At 39.2% G+C, this 16,624-nt stretch overlaps 1 protein-coding gene across 4 annotated transcripts in view; it reads left to right on the top strand.

The window, feature by feature from the left end:
- MED23 (mediator complex subunit 23) overlaps positions 1-16,624 on the top strand; it is a 67,522-nt gene that overhangs the window by 14,947 nt on the left and 35,951 nt on the right. For all 4 annotated transcript variants that reach the window (XM_061623852.1, XM_061623851.1, XM_061623854.1 and 1 more), the window contains 4 exons: positions 8,492-8,692; positions 9,436-9,579; positions 15,260-15,405; positions 16,372-16,617. In XM_061623852.1, coding sequence (XP_061479836.1) covers positions 8,492-8,692; positions 9,436-9,579; positions 15,260-15,405; positions 16,372-16,617 — 737 coding nt within the window. The remainder of the gene's footprint in view (positions 1-8,491; positions 8,693-9,435; positions 9,580-15,259; positions 15,406-16,371; positions 16,618-16,624) is intronic.

Genomic DNA, 16,624 nt, shown 5'->3' with positions numbered 1-16,624 from the left:
TATTAGTACACTTACAGACTAATAAGTTAAAATTCAACTTGACTAGGAAAGGTCATTCTCAGCCTCCATAAAAAAATCCCTTTTAATTTATCTCCAAATGGGCTGAGCTAAGCATAGTAAAAAGCAAAGGGAAAATTATTTTGAAAGATTATTGACAGAATTTTACAACTTATTTACTGTCTGCATTAGTCTGCTCATGTTTAAACATTGGCCTCTTTAGTCTTTTTTAATTTAACAAGTTTATCTGGAGTGATATTTTTTAAAAGTACAATAGCGTTGGTGTTTGCAATACTATAGTGAAGGTTGTGTCAGTGTTTTCATTTTATAAAAACTCTCATTTCAGGGATTGTACTTGACCATAACATTTGCTTGATGCTAAAACTTTGATTATTACATTATAAAATCCTCATTTCCACAATCTTTTAGACTTATATCTGCTTTATATTCACTTTTCAAAGAGATAATAAAGTAATACTTCACTTTATATGGCATACATTTAAAGTAATACAGCTGTTTAATACAGTGAGGTTTGTTAAACTGTTAATAAATTTGGGTGAATGGTACAATGTCAATTGTGAGTTAATGGTTAAATGATGCTTTTCATACCTAAGTTTCTGCTTAGATAGAAGTGTATATTTTCATAAGCTGCTTTTTAATGCTAAGTTATAAAATAATTTGTACCAGTGGAACTGCTCAAGTATGTGGAGTTGTATAAACATCCTAGTCTAATATACTTTGTCCAGAATGCAGGCCTTCAAGTGTGCAGTGGGGCTCTTTTTGCTATTTGTGACAGGCAGAGTTGTATAAGAACAAAGGGACTTTTCCCCAGCCATTGCTGGCACTGAGAGAGTCTAGTTCATTTGTATAATGTTTCCTCACCAAATCAGGGCTGCATAGATTCTCTGATCCAGTGAGCTCCTGCATCACTGCACACATCAAGGTTCCTTGCTGGTAAGTGGTTTTCTGTTCACTTAAATGGAAGAGGTTATATGTATTGAACTCTCTGTGTGTATAGAGTTCACCATCCATAGCAGTGAATGGCAAAACCAAGTAGGGCTATAGTTCTATGAGTGGATTAGAGCACACCTAAAAAGTGAAATTGTGGCAAATGTATTCATTGAGGTATAAAAGGATTAAATGATAAAACCAATTGGAGTGGAATGAATAGTGTCCTGGACTACGGGCTGATTGACACTTTAATGCCATATTTAAATTGGTATTTGGTTTGTTAAATGCCATAAATTGTGATGGGTAGGCATGCATTTTCATACAGTTGGGAATGCACAGTGGATGTGAGCCAACAGGCTCACAGTTGGAGTCATTGTGGCTTCCAAGCGTATGTCTGCTGTATGGCCTTAAATATTTATAAATGCACAATTCTTCATATTTTTATGGGGTTTAGTGCTGCACAAACTGATGTGTGCATAGCAAAGACATTTGTTACATAAAGTGTGAATTAGATCTTAAAGTTGGAAGATCTGAGACCAAATCTTTGAAACCATAAACACTTCTATTTTAAACCTCCCAATATACACATCTATAAAATAAGAATAAATATTTTGTGGGTTACCTTTTTAACGTTATCAAAAGCTTCATGAAATTAGGTGTAGAAATGACTTTTTTAATACTGTTCCCTCTATTTGCTAAAACCCTTCTGCATACAGTGAAATATCCAGATTGGTGAAAATATTTCTACTTGCAACATAGTTTTGTCTGCAGATACAGTTCAGTCCAGAGCAAACCTTAATGGCCAAGTAGCAAAACTTTGAAATTCGTGTTTTTTAATGGAAATGCTGACAAACTGAATGGTAGGTGTGCTGCCATAACAACAACAGTCTGTGAAATTCTTTGTTCATTTGTCAGTAAAAAAGCATGAAAAGGGTTGTCTGTGACATTGCTTGGTGGAATTCAAGGCCAATGCTGCAAATGATATCAAATGATCAATACTGAGATTGTGAGAGTTGGTTTTATTGTAGTTTAATCTGCTAAGAAAGATGTGTATCCTGCTAATTTCAGCAGTTTAGACCTTGGCTTTGCACTGCAACATGAACTACCTAGAGTTCCATCAAAAATTTACATGTGACTCACAGATTATTAAACGGAAACAAGCTTAACAAATATAACTCCACCTGACGCTTGTGTGTTTGACTTGGCCCGTGTGTGCAGTGGGGCTTATGTGTGTACATGCCTTATCCATGAGATCAGTTGTGAACAGATGTTAGGGAGATGAGTATTACTAGAAGTGAAGAACTGTTTTTGCATTGAAGTGTGCTGTCAGGAGAAATACTTTCCCACTTTATTCTCTTCTCCTGCACTGCCCTTCTCCTATGCTTCTCCTGCTGCTCTCTCCGATATCCTTTCCTGGCTAGTTCCTGTTTAGGAAACAGTTCTCAGGATGCGTTGCCTATATATAATATCTGTAATCAACTCAGAGTGGTCGCCTTCACACCCACCCAGCTCATCTGAATTGGATTTTAGTTCCTTTACAACCCTCCATTATTCAGATAGGAATGCTGGCTCCTTAAGAAACAAACTTTTGAAAGTAAGGGGACATCTTTTCAAGCTTTTATAATTGAAAATAAAGAATTTCAACATAAAGTTAGTGCTGGGCAGTACATCTAGTCAAAATGATTCACTTTTTAACTCGGTGCCTTCTTCAATTTAGGCTGTAAGTTGTTAATGCATTCATAACATAGGGTTGTGCCCAACTAAGTCATACTTGGAGTCGATTCAATGAAATCAATGGATTTAAATTAGTCATGACTAAAGTCCATTGATTTTAGTCAGATATAACCCATAGAAATTTAAGAACCTTGTGTAGACACATGTGAAATTTGAAGGGACACCATCTTACCTCTTCAAAGCATTCAAAATCTACATTGGTTGATCCCGGGAGGAGTTAGATCATCCTTGGATAGATCATCCTTGATCTATCTTTCCTTCTCACCAGTTGCCAGGGAGTCACGATTTGAAGATGTACAAACAAAAGCCATTTTCTCAGCAAAAACATAAATTCATCCTGTTTTCCTCCCTTTACCACCAGACTTTGAAACCATCTCTTTTTAAATCAATTGGTATAAAATATCATTTGCCCCCAATACAATTTTACTAGTAGGTTTTTAAAATCCTGTTAAAGGATGGAAGGATTGCACAAAATCTAAAACAGCAGCTCTTTCACACACCTCTGCTTCATCCCAATGCAGCTAAGAACCTGGGTTTTTCGGGGGGTGGGGAGGAGATAACCTAGGGTGCCCTTAGCTGATATTGGCAAACTAAAAAGAAGCATTCATCAGAACATCCATGGGTTTCATGTTACATAAGGAGAATATACTTGGAGTTACTAGAGTGTACCAAGAATAAAAACACACAGGAGAAAAGAGAACATTTTTCATATCTGAATCTGCAGTAGGAAAGGAATTGTGGACTTGAAACTAGGGGATGGGAACTGGACGGTGTAAACATCATGGAATAGCTTAAATGATCTCTTTGACTCCAAATAGGAAGGAACATGCTTTCTTTTGTGGATAGGCAGAAGTAGACCCCATAGGTAGAATCAATGACTGGATATGGGAAAGGCTGGATTTGAGATGGACACCAGTTTTGACCCTTATGCAATGTTTATGCCCATCTGTAATCTGAACATCAAGCTGGTTAGTCTTTACAATGATATTAACACAGAGCAGTTAGGTGTGTAGCTATTATCTATACAAATTCTGTCTGCACAGGGTAACCGTTCAGCATTTACCACTGCTGAAACTGAATATGTTTTACTTGAAATAATATAAAGTGCACCAGATGTCTCACTTTTCCTTGATACAGGAAGGCACCATTGCATAGCCTTCAAAAGATCTATATCTGGTAAAAAAATCAAACCTTAGCAATAAATACTAAAACTAGTTAGTTTGTTCCAGTACCAAAATCAATAAGAACTGAGCTTCTGTTCAGTTTACTATTGTGTCTCATAGTTCAGGACAAGAGCAAACCTTGGCCTATAGTGTGTAGTTTGTCTGGAGCAAGACAAACAACAAGTCAGACATAATGCTAAGCCAAACCATGGCTTTGGCCTGGGTAAAGCAACAAGACTGGGGAGGAATGAAGTGGCTGCAATTTTTACTCTGAGTACCTGCACACTTGCATGCTCATTCTTAGCCATGGTTTGGCATAGTGTTATGTGTGAACCGGCCATCATGTCCTTTCTTAATTTAGCCTGGAGAGAACTACCCAGTTCTTTAAACTATTCCTCATTATACTCCTTGACATTATTCATTGTATAGGAAAGGACAAAAGACAGCGTCCCCATGACGTGTGAAATGGTCCTTAAGAAAATAGTTTTTGCTTGTTTTTTTTTTTAAATCCACTTTTCTTTTTAAAAGGTAGAGAGTCAGATTGCAAAAGGAATGAGAGCACTACATTGTATGCTACACTTTTTGCTGTTTATAAAAAATGATTAATTCCAAAATTTACCTGGACAAAATATTTTGATTCAGTTACACTTTTGAGTTGAAATTATATTTTATTATTGATGCCTCTCCTCTAGAGGCAGTTGAGGAAAATGAAAACCAGTCAGTGAATTATCATTTCCATGAACTTAAAGAGTTGCAAAAACGGAAGTGTCCCTATGAGGAGCTCAGAGTCAGTAAACTTAATGATCTGTAGTATGTTGGCTGCTGTTCAAGAAAGGCATGCTGTTGCAGTAGTGCTTGCTGTACACTGTTATATGTGCATACTGATTCTTTCTCCCAGCCTGTGAACACTTTGGGCATTTATAGCAACATTTCTCTTAAGAAAGCCCCTTCCCAATGTGTTCCAGAAGGACTCATGTTGCATGTCATTAGAACGTTTCCCTCACTCCACTGATAGTAGAAGGGGAATAACCAAGGGTTGTTTGTATTCCAAGCTGGAGGAAGGGGGCAAAGCTGCTTCTAGGCAATCTAAATCCTGTGCCAAGAAATGCTGAAAGCAAATTTGCATAATTTCTCTTGTTTATTATCCAGTTTTGCTATGTTGCAAGTACATTGAAGATTCTAGGAGTTCCATGAGCATTGTATTCACCAAGAATGGGGAACATGTGGCTCTCCAGTGCTGTTGAAATCCAGCTTCCATCAGCCCCACCCCGTGTGGGCAATGATCAGGGATGATGGATGATGTAGTCCAACATCATCTGGAGGGCTACAGATTGCCAGTCCTGGTCTACACATTTTCAAGTTTCATTGCACACATAAGGTTTCCTTCAGTTGATGCTGGACTCAGGGCTGTGGAGTTGGAGTCGGAAGCAATTTTGAGTGGAGTCGGAGTCGGTAGAAATGTACCGATTCTGACTCTGGCTTCAGAATAAATTTTGATTGACAAATTTTTAAAAATATAAATTCAAAATGTCAAAGAAGCTTCCCATGAAGTCAGCTGTAGTTGAGCATTTCACCATAACTCAAGATGGAAAACATTTTGTGTGTCAGTGTATGACATAGGACCCAGATGAAGACAAATGCTGTGATGCCAAGATCAGCGCATATTGAGGCAGCGATAAAAATGCTCCTATGAGAGCTTCCAGTTTAACAAGACATTTACAGCCCTTTCCAGGGCTGTGGAGTTGGAAGCAATTTTGGGTGGAGTCGGAGTCGGACAGTAGAAAAATAGAGGAGTCGGAGTCGAAGGTTTGGCGTACTGACTCCACAGCCCTGGCTGGACTGCCCTGGGTGACAAAGAATTTTCCCCATTGAAGAAAATAGAATTCACTTAGGGCCAAACTAGGCATCATGTAAAATACATTTTTGCATTTAGCATGCATGTTTTCTAAAAATGCAGATAGTAAACACTGGAGATGATGATAATGATCAAGATTACATAAAGTGGGGAGGGGTATTTAAATACTTTCCACCACTTACTTGCATTGGCACTAATGAGGTATTTCCTTCCATTACAAAAAGGAGTTTTAAAGGATTGATTTTGTCAGGGCCTCAGCAATGGAGAAAAGGATTAAACTTGGGCCGCTTCCGATTGATGGTATCTCAGTAATTATCATGCACACATATGGCTGCTATATGCACATTTTTGAAAATGCAAAGTCACACTTAACATCACATCTAATTTTTCCCTTAAAACATAGCTATAGGTATGCTTAGTGCTTCTGTTGCATTGGGAGCAATAAGTATTGCTAGCCCTCCCATTTGGGGACAGGAGATGCCCAACGTGACTCGGTGACCATGGCTATCCCTGCTCCCTGACCACAATTTTGAAGGGGGCAGCAGTTTTTGTTCTTCTCTAACAATATTGCTGTTTATGCCCATTTGAGAATTGAGCCTGCTCCTTTCTCCATATTCAGTCCCTGGATTCCATTTCCTGGTCAAGTTAAAGGGTATTATAGAAGCCAAAAACTAGCTTTTGTATTCTGAATTGATTCAAAAATAATGTAATTCATGAATTAATTTTCATTAGAAATCCTGGCTTTTTAATACTTACATTAACTGACAGTTGTATCCTCTTAAATAACTTTATTCAAAACTGATGTAGGCTTGCATTGTTGGGCCCTTGGAAATCTGTCCACTCTCTATCAAATTATAATGAATTTCAAGCCCTGTACACAGTAGTTTTGCATGCCGGATCATGAAATAGTTTGTAGTATTGTCTGTTGCATTCTGCTCTGCTTCATAATTAGTTGCATTTGGAGGAAAAAGGTATTCTCAACTGGTGGTGTTAATATTGCTCTTTGTAAATCTGTAATGTGGTTGATCTGTGATAATGGCATTGTGGTTTTTTTAGAAAAAAAAAGGTCAAAAGCAACTAATGTCCTTTTGATTGGAAGTCTTCTGTTTTTAAGCATGCTTCGAGAAAGCACAGCTAGATTTGTAGCTTTTGGCAATATTGAGCTGGCAAAGAGCATGTGAAGGAGAGAGTACTGATCTCAGAGTTTGTCCAAAGTTTTGTCATTCTTGCATTGTTAATTTGAAAACATAATCCCTTTTTCACGGCAAAAAGCTACCTATATTGTTTAAGGTTAGAATACATATCTTTTTCCAGCAATCTCCTTCCCCCCCCTTTTTTTTAATTCAGAAGGGGCTTTTTAGGCTGCCTGTTAATCAAAAAAGCCACTTGCAAAGAGGAGCACTAAAATGTATTCAATAAATCATATTTGGGTATCAGCAAATTTCTCAAAAATAAAAACAAATAATTTATCCCCTTTTTTGCCTCTAGAAAGGGACAAGGCATCTTCATGATTAGATTCTGAGCAGTTCCGTATCTTTTCTGTATTATCTTTTTAAAATAATACTTCTTTTCTTTTTATTAAAGCTGTGTTATGTTACAGGTATAAAAAGGATATACAGAAATGACATAACTTCAGTAGCAATGTCAAGAGCGTACATAAAGCCCACAGCTTTCTACTAGTTGCTTGTAAAAAAAACCACTTCATGCTGTTCAGATGTAGAATGTTCCAATTATGTGCATTACAGAATCTGAATATGTGAAGATCAAAATTAAGGTGACCGAGCAGTTTGCAAAATAGATAAGCACACAAATGGAGGAAACTGTACAACTAAAGTTGCACTGTTGATCTAGGAATTGATATTCCCACATAATGACTGTCCAAACTGTGTTTGTAAGCTGAGATACGAATGAATTTTTTCCTTTGTATCATGAACAAACAAACCAGGTATTATTGAAGTAACCATAATTGCCCATTTCATCTGAATGAAATTATAGTTTGAAATCAATATCCTGGCTTGTTCCGAAGCTGGTGACCATAGTTTCCTGGTCTGGATGAGATGAGAAACTGGTTAATTAGAGGCTTCCTAGTTTGATTGCTTGCACTGTGAGAAAAGAAATATCTTGGCTTATTAAGCTATGTTCTTCTCAGTGCTCTCAATTAGTCTGTTTATGTTTAACACCAAATCAGGGCTTGGCAACACATGAGTGAGCCTTAGGCTCATGTGCTCTCCTCTCTTCCTCTCACAAACTCCACTTAATCAGTTATTTCCTTGATTGTGGTAAACCATAGTTGGCCCTTATCAGAAGGAGCAAACTATGGTTTATGCTCAGGATGAAGGAACACACAGGGTTCAGTCCTGTAATCCACACTAGGAATTGGTATTATATGTGACGACCCAATGTCATAAATATACCTGAATCGCCAAGGCATCAGGAACTGCTGAACAGAACTCCATTATTTGCAGAAGGGTCAAAGTCCATAATTGTTGCTGTTGTTTTAGTCTTTACACAATACCATTCAGGGCTGGAAATGTACTCTTATAAAACATCATTGGCTCCATAAACAACTATAACTAGGTAAAAGGGGGCATAAGAAGTAGCCTGTGATTTTTTTCTTAACGTGACCTGTAACATCAAACAGTTTTAATGCCTTGGCTTACCTTGTAAAGCTTTATGTTCAGATCTCATTTCATGCTTCCCAAACTTACACTGAAGTAACTGTACCGAAATGGCAGAATTAAAATGATAGATGCTAGTCTCTGGAATACTTTATCGGATTTTTGCTTTGCAGCACAAACAGCGATGCCCTGTGCTGGAGGACCAGTTGGTGGATCTTGTGGTGTATGCCATGGAGCGTTCAGAGACTGAGGAGAAATTTGATGATGGGGGAACCAGCCAGTTGTTGTGGCAGCACCTTTCCAGCCAGCTTATCTTCTTTGTACTTTTTCAATTTGCAAGCTTCCCTCACATGGTCCTGTCTCTCCATCAAAAGGTAGATTAGCTGTCACTAACAAAGATAAGAATATATGGTTATCTCTTAAACTTTATGAAATTCCACTTCCATGCCTCCAAACCTAGAATCAATCATCTTTGGCGGCTGAGAATGTGGAGAGATTTGCCATCCTGTTGGTATACATAATAGTTTATATATCAGAGCAAAGAAATATTAAAGATTAGATAATTTAAAAATTATTTATTTAGAGGTAAGAATAAAGCTTAGTGTTGAATATTTGCAGCTATGAGGAAATAAGGTGCAAAATAACCTGGGGGAATGTTGATATGTTGTTCTACATATTTATTATTATTATTTATTTGTTTATTAGATTTATATCCCGCCCTTCCAGTAGGAGCCCAGGGCTGTCCATGTTACACAGATAGGGCAATTTGAACAGTCAGCTTCATTTTTGTATTGTGTGTGAGATAGAAGGGGGAGCAGCTCTCACTTTGAATGTGTGCTTTAGCCCCACTTTTCCAAGGCTGTAGACACCCTCCAGATATCTGATGCTTTAATGGCTATTATTTGTTGACTCAAAAATATTAGTCACAAGTCTTTGCTTTTGAGACTTTTATGAAATGCTAACATACTGACAGGTCATTAGATCATGGCATTTTGTGGAAAAGTGAGAGTATATAATTTCCCAAGTGAGAGTATATAATTTTTAGAAAATTAGAACAGATGTTCAATGTTGCTGTCTTTAGAGTGTGGACTTGCTACTTAGTGTATCTTTTTTACAGTTGGCAGGACGAGGCCTAATCAAAGGCAGAGACCATCTGATGTGGGTATTATTACAGTTCATTTCTGGAAGTATCCAGAAAAATGCATTAGCGGACTTCTTGCCTGTCATGAAGCTTTTTGACCTCCTCTACCCTGAGAAGGAAGTGAGTCTTCTACATGCAATATGTTTACTATTATTTGCTACTTACATTTCCCCTAAAAGGGCACCCAACTAATAAAATAAACAATTCCCTTCTTAAAAGCGGCTTACAGTCTTCAAGAAGATGAGAGGTGAAAGGAATTGGGAAAAGGTGAGATTAGGGAACAAGAATATCAAATAATAATATGGTAAAACAAGCAGCTTTGGATATTTTGTATAATAAAATTTAGTAAGTCACTGAAAAGATATTTAAATTGAGGGACATGAGATATTAAAAACCAAAAAAGCTCCCCCCCCCCGATCTGTCATGAAAACAATGGTACATTGGAAGAATAGTATTAATACTCCTTACAGAACCAGAGGATTGCAACACAAAATCATAAACTCAGTAGGAAAAGCAGAACTGATGATTTAAGATGGCACTTGACCATCTGTGGCCCTCCCAATATTGGTAGACTCCAACTCCTATCATGGCCAGAGATTATGGAAGTTGTCATCCAACATCTGTTTCTCACCCTGAATCTAGAAGAAAAAAGTAAAGGCCCATATTCTTTGATAAGAAAAACTCACTCAGGAAGGGCAGTTTCATTAGTGTGACATTTAATTGAAGTATGAACTGACAGTAAGCATTGCAGGAAAATAGCAGCAAATAAGAAAAAAAGTTAAAAGCTGAATGGAGAACATGGGTCAAAGGTATTTTTAAAAGAGGAGAAATAACATTAATAACTTCCTAAAGGAGAGAGAGAATTTAGGAGGTGAAAGGTTATCAAAATATGCAGATAGACAGTTCAGTACAATGCCTGATAGAATATCAAAGAAAGTGATGAGGAATCAAAATGATATGGGAACAAGAATTAGAACAGACTTTGTCCAACTTAATCTGATGCTTCATCTAGGCACAGTCATAGAATCATAGAGTTGGAAGGGGCCTTGTAGGCCATCGAGTCCAACCCCCTGCTCACAGCAGGAAATCCACAGCTAGAGCATCTCCCGCAGATAGCTGTCCAGCCTCTGCTTGAAGACATCCAGCGAAGGGGATCCCACCACCTCCCTAGGCAGTCGGTTCCATTGCCGAACTGCCCTTACTGTCAAGAAGTTCCTTCTAATGTCCAATCTGAACCTACGCTCCTGCAACTTAAAACCATTAGACCTAGTCCTACCCTCTGGGGCAGCAGAGAACAAATCTGTACCCTCCTCTATGTGACAGCCCTTCAGGTACTTAAAGAGTGTAATCATGTCACCCCTCAGCCTTCTCTTCACCAGACTGAACATGCCAAGTTCCTTCAACCTTTCCGCATAAGACTTGTTCTCCATACTGGCTATCATCCTTGTCGCCCTCTTCTGAATCCGCTCTAACTTGTCTATATCTTTCTTAAAATGAGGCGCCCAGAACTGAACACAGTATTCCAGATGAGGCCTGACTAATGCAGAATATAGTGGGACTATTACTTCCCTCGACCTGGAAACTATAGCTCTGTTTATGCATCCCAAAACCACGTTTGGCTTTTTTGCCGCAGCATCACACTGCTGGGTCATGTTCAACTTGCGATCCACTACAATTCCAAGGTCCTTCTCACACGCATTACTGCTAAGCCGGGTATTTCCCATCCTGTACCCCTACAAATCTAGGGCATGTGCTACTGTGGTCAGTTACCTCACATCTGGGTTACTGCAATGCACAGTACAAAAGGTTTTATTTGAAAAGTGTCCAGAAACTTCAGTTGCTCCAGAATAGTATGGCCAGTTTGTTAATTGGAACTGTCAGTTGGAATTGTCTCTTAAAATACTTGGAAGAAACAAATCACCGGGAATAGATGGCATACCAATAGAGTTGTTACAAGTTACTGAGACTGAATCTGTCCATATTTTGACAAATAATTGTCAACAAATATGGAAAATAAAACAATGGCCGACAAACTGGAAGTATTCAATATATCCCCTGTTGTTGTTGTTGTTATTATTATTATTATTATTACTGTTTTGGTTTATTTCTACAGCGCCTTTTGGCCAAAAGGCCCTCAAGGTGGCTTACAAAAAATAAACAAACACAAATATAAAAATACATCAATAAAAAACAATACAATTTACAAAAAGCAGCAGTTACAAAGAATTACAAAGAAAAGGGATCCCAGGGAATGCAGTAATTATCGAACGATTGCCTTAATATCCCACGCAAGTACAGTAATGCTCAAGATTCTACAACAAAGGCTCTTACCATATATGGAGCGAGACATACCAGATGTCCAAGCTGGATTTAGAAAGGGAAGACAATAATCAAGAAATCAGAAGAAGACTAGGACTGGGGATGGTGGCTATGAGAGAACTAGAGAAGGTCCTCCAGTGCAAAGATGTATCACTGAATACCAAAGTCAGGCTCATCCTGATCTCTATGTATGGATGTGAAAGTTGGACAGTGAAAAAAGCGGATAAGAGAAAAATCAACTCATTTGAAATGATGTGTTGGAGAACTTTGAGAATACCATGGACTGCAAAAACGACAAATAATTGGATGTTAGAACAAATTAAACCAGAATTATCACTAGAAGCTAAAATGATGAAACTGAGGTTATAATTCTTTGGACACATAATGAGAAGATATGAAAAGACAATAATGCTGGGAAAAACAGAAGAGAGTAGAAAAAGAGGAAGACCAAACAAGAGATGGATTGATTCCATAAAGGAAGCCATAGACCTGAATTTACAAGATCTGAACAGGGTGGTTTATAACAAATGCTATTGGAGGTCGCTGATTTGTAGGGTCGCCATAAGTTGTAATTGACTTGAAGGCACTGTCATGGCCCCGTCAGAGGACTCATCAGATGAGGATGACTCGGGAGTAACAGCAGCAGACCCAGAAGCAGCAGACCCAGAAGGAGAAATGGAGGAAACTCCTGAGAACCCAGCTCCTTCTCCCCCTCAGCTGCAGAGCACCCCAGACACAGCTGAAGCCCTTCAGCCAGACGCAGACAGTGAACAGGATACTCCCCCCTCACCTGCAGAACGTAGACAACAGAAGGTCAGGCAGAAGAGGGGCAGGCCTGTCCACTTAAGGCCAAAACGCTGATTGCTCACACCTGCTGACAAACCTGCTCCTTAAAAGTCACACCTTGGGTTCAGCTTGTTGCTGACTACAACGTCAGGCGTGACCACTGTGTGTCTTCCTATTCCCTGAACCTTGACTTGGACTGATCTCTCGGCAACCTAGACCCGGACCTTCACTGACGTCTCTTCTGGATTTCTGGCTTGGCACATAAGCTTTGAACGGCCTCTGCCCTTATCTTGCTTCCTCCTTGCTAGCCTGGCAGATTTATAGCCAATCTGCTGGCTGAGGACTTACGGCCTGGCAATTACCAAGGAATCTCCAGCCCTGCCTGCACCCCCACCGACACTGCTGTCTCAGTGAAGAGCTGACAGGCACACACAAACATATTGGGATTATTGAAATAACTACACTGGCTTCCAGTTTGTTTTCAGGCCTAATTCAAAGTACTAGTGATGATTTTTAAATCTTTCATGGCTTGGGACCATGATTTAAAGGAATGGCCTCTCGCTTACAGACCTTCCCTTCTTACTAACTTCATCAGTGGAGGCTGTCCTGCATACTTACCCTTAAATACATCTGGTTGGGAGAGGGCCTGTGGAACTCAATTCCAAGGAAAGGTTACTTTGCCTCTCTCATTAACTCCTTTTTGCCTTATGGTGAAGACCTTGCTTTTTAGGAAGGCCTTTGGATTTTAGTGTTTTAACTCTACTGGAAACTGTTGTAATTTGATGCTTTGGACTGTATGATTTATTCTGCTGCTTTTCTTTTTTTGTTGTGTGGTTTTTGTGGTGTGGATATTATTCTATCATTTTATTGTTAAGCCCCCTTGAAATCTGTAAGTCCAAGATAAAAGTGTTTTAGGTAAATGCCAACCTTTCAAAAATCTGCAGTCTAGATAGGGATGTGAGTAACTTATGCAGAAGAGAAGTTACTTAAGAATGTTAAGTTTTTCCACTTCCCCAGCACTTCCAGCTGGTTACAATTAAAACATGATGTAAAACAAGACTCAGCCTTTTATTTCTGTTTGCATGTGAATTCTCATGATAATTCTAATAGCTAGTTTTAAACATAAGATAGGCCAGTCATGTTATGCTGTTCTCCTGTGCATGGCAAGATGATATCAGGTGGGTAGGTAGCTCTACCTAGCAGCTGAAGGCAGAAGAGCACTGTTGATTTTTGCAGGAACTTCCTGTTCTGTGCAGCTCCCAGCTCAGTTTCTCTTCTGCCTTCACACACAACGGTTGATTGCTTTCTCTGCTCTGTGTTCAGGCCTGTATATTCATTACGTGTATTTGTCTTTATCTTTGTATTCTTCTTACTTCCGACCTTTCATTTCCCCCTTTTTAAACAACCCCCCCCAAAAAGGATTTTTCCTTTCTTCCCCCCTCCAGAGCCCTTCCACGGCGTGAGGCAAGCCAAGAAAGGGATCCCCCTCCTGTCTTGTGTCTGAGCTGAATGCCCTATCTGTAGATAAGAATTTCTGTATTTTTCATAAGGATAGGGTAGTACTTCACACTGTCCCTTTCTTTCTTCCTAAGGTTCTGTCTACCTTTCACTGTCAGCAAGAGTTAGTGCTCTCATCCTTCTGCCCTAACCCTATTCACCCCACTGAGAAGGCGTGGCACTCACTATACGTGAGAAGAACCTTAAAAGTATATAACTCCAAGACTAAGCCTTTTCATAAGACAGATAGTTTATTTGTTTCCTTTTCATCCAGCTTCACTGGGTAACAAGGTTTCAACCTCCACCCTAACTAGGTGGATCAAAGCATGTATTACCTTGGCATACGCTTCACTGCAACTTGCATGGCCAGCCAGGATAGTGGCTCATTCCATTAGGGCAGCAGCCACAATGGCAGCATTCTCGAGAAATGCTTCACTGACAGAGATATGTAGAGCGGCCACATGGGCCACTCCCAGTACGTTTATTAAACATTACAAGATCAACACATATGCATCTGCAGAAGCAGCCTTTGGGAGGAGAATGCTACATCATGTCCTCTCCGACTACCAATAAACTCAGCCCAGCAATTTTCCCACCTTACATGGGTCAGCTTTGGTATGTCCCACATGATATCATCTTTCCATGCACAGGAGAAGAGACTTTTGGTCTTACTGTGAAAACGGTCTTCTCTGTGCATGTCAAAGATGATATCAGGGCCACTCACTAGGAGGGCTAGGCTGCAACTATGTGTACCGTAGGCCTATAGCAGAGAGTGTATGAGTACTGTTGTGTTATGTTTTATGCCATGCTCCTTGTCACTGTTCTCAATATTAGTTAGCTTGTCATCGGAAACTGAGCTGGGAGCCACACAGAACAGGAAGTTCCTGCAAAAATCAACAGTGCTCTTCTGCCTTCAACCGCTAGGTGGAACTACCTACCCACCTGATACTATCTTTGACATGCACAGAGAAGACCGTTTTCACAGTAAGACCAGACGTCTCTTTTATGACATTTAATCTGTTTAACTCCAGGACACTAGAGAAAGTGGTTTCAATTGGGGTATGTATATCTACTCATTTCAAGATAAATCCTTTATTGATGTGCAGGTTCCTAAGGTTCACATTGGGTACACCAAGTCTAAACATCTTACCTGCATGAAAGCTAGTAGAATTTAACTTTATGTTTTTTCTTTCTTCAGTGTATTCCTGTGCCTGATATCAACAAGCCTCAATCAACGCATGCTTTTGCAATGACCTGTATCTGGATACATCTGAACAGAAAGGCTCACAGTGACAATTCTAAGCTACAGATTCCAATTCCTCACTCTCTCAAGCTTCACCATGAGTAATTGCTATCTATAATACCCCCTTACAGTGGTGATAGTCCAGATATATATGAAAGAAAATACAACAGACTTGGTCACTCCTCTATAGCATGTTTTGCAAGCTATCTGTGCAAATAGGATGTAATTACCCACAAGAAATATATTACTGCTGAGAGTTAACAGTGTCCCATGTTGTGCAGTCCCCAATCCAATGTACTTTTCACACCTCTGCTGTGGGTGCTGCATTGTCTAAGCCAGAGTCTCCTTTATCCTGTTTACCTACATCCTTCCATACAACCAGTCTCTCTCCAGTACTGCTTCTTTCAGCTTGCTCACTTGCTTTCCTGTACAATTTACTTATATAGTGGCATTAACATATGCTGCTTTACAGAGCAGCATAGGCCTCTGACTGAAGAAGCTGAAAATTTAAACATTGACGGGGAGGTAGGGAAGAGAGAATGGAGAGAGGCAAGGGTGATAAACAAAACAGCATACATTCATCTTTAATTTGATACATGTACAAAATTATACTGCTTTCCCATAAAACTATGCCTAAAGCAGTTTGCATTAAAAACAAATCATACCATGGAAGGCAGCTTAAGCTTTGATAAGTAAAACACTACAATGAAATGTAGCAACTGAACGCAAGCATCATCAGAAAAGTGGTACAATTCAGCAGGAAAATAGAGAGGCAAAAGGCTATAGGTGTTTATTTATTATATATTATGCTGGTTATCCAACTGTGTTCTCTAGGCATGTTTAAACTCAGCAACAATAGGCATTCCCATCATTGAAGATCTGTACCCATCAGAAATATAGATTTCCCATAAATATAGATTCATACCCAGAATGAGGGTTTTTTTTAAACAGTTGAAATTATCTTGATCCTAATGTAACTTTACCATCAGATACAAACTTTTGTTGCCCAGGCTCACCAGACATTTTTGGTATAATCACATTCTCTCTTTCATTTCGCTTTCTTCCAGATTCTTGCAGCAGAGTCTGAGAAATAAAAGCTTGCAGATGAATGACTACAAGATTGCCCTCTTGTGTAATGCTTATTCTACCAATTCAGAATGCTTTACATTACCTATGGGTGTTCTAGTAGAAACTATTTATGGGAATGGCAACATGAGGATACCTCTCCCAGGAACCAATTGTATGGCTTCAGGGTCCATCACACCACTGCCCATGAACCTCTTGGATTCACTTACGGTTCATGCCAAGATGAGGTACAGT

This window comes from Rhineura floridana, chromosome 4 (assembly GCF_030035675.1).
Source record: "Rhineura floridana isolate rRhiFlo1 chromosome 4, rRhiFlo1.hap2, whole genome shotgun sequence".
Taxonomy (NCBI): domain Eukaryota; kingdom Metazoa; phylum Chordata; class Lepidosauria; order Squamata; family Rhineuridae; genus Rhineura; species Rhineura floridana.
This window is presented reverse-complemented; position numbering and strand designations above follow the sequence as displayed.